The 5214-nt window shown below is 43.4% G+C and overlaps 1 protein-coding gene across 2 annotated transcripts; it reads left to right on the top strand.

Annotated features, from left to right (window-relative positions):
- Positions 1-934: 934 nt before the first annotated feature.
- Positions 935-3229, top strand: ARL4A (ARF like GTPase 4A). 2 transcript variants are annotated; one of them, XM_012757173.2, is made up of 2 exons: positions 935-1153; positions 2214-3229. In XM_012757173.2, the coding sequence occupies exon 2, from the start codon at positions 2299-2301 to the stop codon at positions 2899-2901; it is 603 nt and encodes a 200-aa protein (XP_012612627.1). In that variant the 5' UTR covers positions 935-1153; positions 2214-2298; the 3' UTR covers positions 2902-3229. The 2 variants fall into 2 exon arrangements, with proteins under 2 accessions (XP_012612627.1, XP_012612628.1); XM_012757174.2 differs by lacking the exon at positions 935-1153 and adding an exon at positions 1682-1840.
- Positions 3230-5214: the final 1985 nt, after the last annotated feature.

Here is a 5214-nt window from a genome sequence, read left to right as displayed (position 1 = left end):
TGCACCATATAGATTCTTCCAAGTTACAATCTCTTACAGCCTCCACCAAAAAGACGTTTGCTCATTGACGTTTTCTCAAAACTCTAAGTCAGTACTCTTCTTCTGTGTTGTCATAAGCACCCTTAAATTATCACTGATCACATTTTATAAATCTATTCATGTGGCAATCTGGTTACTTTCTTTTCTCCTATAAAGACCCCAATACTCCATGACAGCAGAGATGGTGTTTTGCTCACCCACCATTCTATCACCAAGCACACAGAATTGTGCCTCCTGCCTAGTAGGTGTTCAATAAATATTTGCCAATTTATGGATCAAGACAAAATCACACTTAGAATCATCCAATGGAAAGTATTAGGCATTTAATGACTAGCCGTCTTACATTGTCAGTTCCAGGACCACCACTAATTTTCGCGGGATCATTTAGAAACATCCACTTAATCTTTCAGAGTGTATCTCCTTATCTGTGGAAATACTGGGATATTTCTACCACTCGCCAGCTCCAAGAGACGTTGCTAGAGTCACATAGGAGGCAGAGTTCCTTTGCTTTACAAAAGGAACGTGCGTTACTAGTCCAGCCGGCCCGGGCTGCTCAGAGCAACTTCTGAGGTACCTCCACGCTACCTCGTTACATAAAGGGGAAAGAGGACTGCCGGTCCAGTGTCCTCTGGAATCCCTGACCTTGCGTCACGTGGCCACTGCCCCGAGGAAGCCCTACGGTGTCCTGAGGAAAGGCGGTGCAGGGCGGCGCCTCCCCGAAGCTCGCCGGGAGCGGCAAAAGGCACTCCCGAGAGCAACCGCTTCCCGGCGGAGGCCGGAAACCCCACCCGACCTCGCAAGCAGGCAGAGCCAGGCGGGTTCGAACGTGACCCTGTTTTGGCGTTGCTAGGAGACCGGGCTCCTGCGCGCCCCCCACTGGTCGGCGCCCTGGCGACGCGCGCGAAGGGGGCGGGGCCGCGGCCGGCGCGGGGAGCTGCCGGGCGAGCACCGTTAGGGCAGCCTGGCTCACGCCCGGCGCCCGGCGCCCCTGGGAGCGGCGTCTCGTCCGCTTTCACCGCCCAGGCCTCGCTGGTGCCCACGGACAGGTATCAGCGCGCCTCCCAAGCGGCTGAGGGAGACGTTGAGCCCGGACGAGGGAAGGACGGTTTGTCAGGTGAGCCGCAATGGGGCTGGAGGCTGGGGTGGCCACGCCCTGCCGGGGGAGAAGAGCTGGCGGGGTTCGGAGGGGCGAGGTGACGGGATCCTGCTGCGGGGAGGGTGGGCCTGCCCTGGCGGGGCCCGCAGGTTGGATCTTTCCCGCCTGAGGGGCCGGCGCGCCCACGGCAGACACCCGCCGGCTAGTGGACAAAGGGTTAATACGCTAGCGGTGACTGCGGGCCCCGGATGTGGGAGTCGCGGCTCCGCGCCCGTCGGCCGCGCTGCAGGTGCGCTGGAGCGGGCGGAGCCGGCGGCGACCTGACCGTCCGAGGCTCCCCTTACCCTGCAGGGGCCGCTCGGCTCCCTCGGAGAGTGCCTTGTTTTCTAACTTAAGGGCAACAGGTGGTGCCGGTGGACTGAGGGAGAGCCCTGCTCCGGCACGCTGGGAGCGGCAGTTACCCTCACCAATTAGGGCACGGGGGCGGGAATAGCCTGTCTGCCCTGAGGGAGGTGACCAATGGGGTTTCGGATCATGGGTGGGCCGTGAGGAGTGGGTGTGGTCAGAGTCTGAGTCCAAGGTTTCTAGTGCCCCGACTGCCAGAGCTGCTCGGAGAGCTAAACTGGGCGGACGTGGGGGAGATTCGCCCCGCGTAGAAACGCCTGCCAATGCTTTCTCTTTGGGACCCAGACTCCAATTCGGGAGGTGAGATGTTTTTATTTGGGGGTTGGGTGCTAACAGTGATCTTGGGTATGCTGTTAAGCATATGGAATTAGATCCCCAAGATAGGGTTATCTGTTATTCGTTTTCTGCCAAAAGAAGGTACTTCTGTGGTTAAGCCCATTTAGACCAGATACTGGTGACTAGGTTGTACCCGGAATGAAGTCTTTGAGGTTCGGGGACCCAGGGGAGTAAAGTACATATTACCGCAATTTAGGTATGTTTCATATGTTATTTGGTTTATTTACTAAAGCAAGTTTTAAATTCCTCGTATTGCTTATTAGGGCAGAATTAGAGAAAACCCGTTTTAATGTATTTCATGAGATTAACTTATTCATTCCCTCCTCCCTCCTTTAAGTCTTATAGCTGGATCACCCAGGAAGAGAAGTTTTAAAGCAGTAAGAAGAAAGCATTTCAATTTGGGACACTTATTGCAGCTGGAAATGGGGAATGGACTATCAGAACAGACTTCTATCCTGTCCAGCCTACCTTCATTTCAGTCCTTCCACATTGTTATTTTGGGTTTGGACTGTGCTGGAAAGACAACTGTCTTATACAGGCTGCAGTTTAATGAATTTGTAAATACTGTACCTACCAAAGGATTTAACACTGAGAAAATTAAGGTAACCTTGGGAAATTCTAAAACAGTCACTTTTCACTTCTGGGATGTAGGTGGTCAGGAGAAATTAAGGCCACTGTGGAAGTCATATACAAGATGCACAGATGGCATTGTGTTTGTTGTGGACTCTGTTGATGTGGAAAGGATGGAAGAAGCCAAAACTGAACTTCATAAAATAACTAGGATATCAGAAAATCAAGGAGTCCCTGTACTTATAGTTGCTAACAAACAAGACTTGAGGAACTCCTTGTCTCTCTCAGAAATTGAGAAATTGTTAGCAATGGGTGAACTGAGTTCATCAACTCCTTGGCATTTGCAGCCTACCTGTGCAATCATAGGAGATGGACTAAAGGAAGGACTTGAGAAACTACATGATATGATAATTAAAAGAAGAAAAATGTTGCGGCAACAGAAAAAGAAAAGATGAACATCCATGCCTTTTATATCTGTGTGGATTAGGTTTTCTCAGATTTGATTTTGACCAATGGAAGAGTGTCTATAGCCTGGTTTGCCTGTCTGCCCTCCTGGATGCTTTTAAAGCTTTGTTTTCTTGAACAGTGAAATGCTCAACTCCGTTGCCTTGTGGAAGATGAGTAAATGCAGTGCTTCTTAAAGTGGTCTCTTTTTCCTGTCCCACAAATCTTTTGGTACTACCATTTTGGGAAGCCAAGCAAGGATAGTAAATTGACCAGAACACAGTTGTGGAAATTTGACCTGAAGTTAGTGAAATAAAACTTTGAAGATTGTCTGCCTAATGTTTTGTGCTTATATCTTTTTGGGGGAAGCCTTTGCAATGAGTTTGCATATGGGGCTTTTTGTGTTATGATAAAATGCTAATAAATGGAAATGTTAAGGTAGATTAATATATATGCGGTTATATTGATCATATTGGTCCAACCAGCCCTTTTTTAATGTAAGGGACAAGGAGGAAGTGTTTGCTGTTTTAAGTTTTGGCCAAATGATTTTTGACATTTTCTGGAATCACATAATTTAATGGTGTATATTGATTCTAGATGATGTTTGATTAAGTTGGCCTCACTTCAATAAAAATAAGATAATTTGGGTTTTATTCAAGTGCATGGATTAGTTTTTCTGACAAAGCATGTTTTGGTGTGTAGTCTTTTTAGAAATAGCTATGCATTTTTCTACATAGGTTTAAAGCAACTTTTGGGGGGATATAGGGCAATATAGAAATAGTTTGCTGTCAGAAGCACTTTCACTTGAAGAACCTAAAATAATTTACTTGAGTCTTATGTAGTAAATATGGGCATGTAGACTAATAAATGCATATGCTTGGATACATATATGGATTTATGAAGAAAGAAATTGATGAACAGTCAAGAGGATGTAATTATGAGTTCTAAAATATTCCAGTTAAAAGATATTTGTTCTATTAATATTTGTGGGCTGAAAATCTGGTTTTTCATATATTTTTGTAGTGTGTTGGGAGGAGCTTTATAAACAACACTTGATGTGCTGTGGAGTGAAAATGTAAAAGATATCCCATATGTGTTCTGAGCTTTAATTTTTTGTTTACAAACTGAATAGTGTTACACAATGTCCAGTCCTGATTATAGGAAGGAAGAAATGGTACAGAACTGCAGATAAGAATTACAATTATAGAAAATGAAGGGGAAAGTAGCAAAGCTGTTTTATGAAAATTCACTGGTGCTGTTTACATTGGAATTGTAAAAATTCTAAATTATAAGAAGGAAAGACCTTTATTTAATTCTTAACCTACAGGAGGAGACTTCTAGTGATCATATATTATCAAATCAACATATTTTCTATGTGTAAAGCCAACAGTTATGGGTTCTGAAATTTACCAAAAGAGATGCACTTTGCTAACAGAGTTTGTTTTGGTTATTATTATTATTTTCTTTTTAGTGGCACAACTGAGTTTTTGGAACCTTGATTCTTGTTACAAACAAAATGAAGTAGCTTCCTGTGGAGGTTTCATATGTTAAATGTACCTGCCCTAGTGATGGTCACTTAGAATGTTTATATTTATAGAAATGTGGATAATAACTACCAATAAACTACTTGAGGCACTAGGACAACACTGACTTTGAGTTTTACTGTATTTCCATTTTGGCTGAAGCTTTTAATTAGATGTGTAAAAACAACTTTGACCAGCTGGGCTATTTAGTCCCAGTAGTTTGGATCTGCTCAGGTGTGACAGGCATTGAAGGCTATTTTCTGGGAGGAATTTTTTTTAGATCATACTTATACTGAGTGTCTGCTCAAAACATGACTAGATCCATGATTGGTTAATAAAGCTTACTAAAAAAAGTCTGTGTATTAATTTAGATTTTCAATCAGCCTGTTCTTTCTGTTTTAGTTGCTATATAAAATAGTGCTATTTTAACTATCTCTTAAAAGTTTAAGTGTGATGACCCTTATTTTGTAGCCTAAGAAGTTGATAAGCAAATTCATGGTATCTAAGTTTAAATATTTAGTGAACAACAAAAAAAGAAAATGGCTTGAACACAGTATAAGCTTTTATTTATACAAGACATTTTCAGGTACAAAACTCATAAGATTTTTCACCTTGCTAAGTTCTCTACCACTTATTCTAGCTATTAATACCTTAGGATGATAAGGGGTCTCAAATTCTGAAGAGTTTAGATAGAGCTTTTATATCTAGTTTTTTATTAAGGTATACCTTTTCTATAGTAAGTTACTGGCTTTAATACAAAATATTAAGGACTGGACAACTTTGAATTCAAATTAATATCAC

The sequence above is a fragment of the Microcebus murinus genome, chromosome 9 (assembly GCF_040939455.1).
Source record: "Microcebus murinus isolate Inina chromosome 9, M.murinus_Inina_mat1.0, whole genome shotgun sequence".
Lineage (NCBI taxonomy): Eukaryota > Metazoa > Chordata > Mammalia > Primates > Cheirogaleidae > Microcebus > Microcebus murinus.
This window is presented reverse-complemented; position numbering and strand designations above follow the sequence as displayed.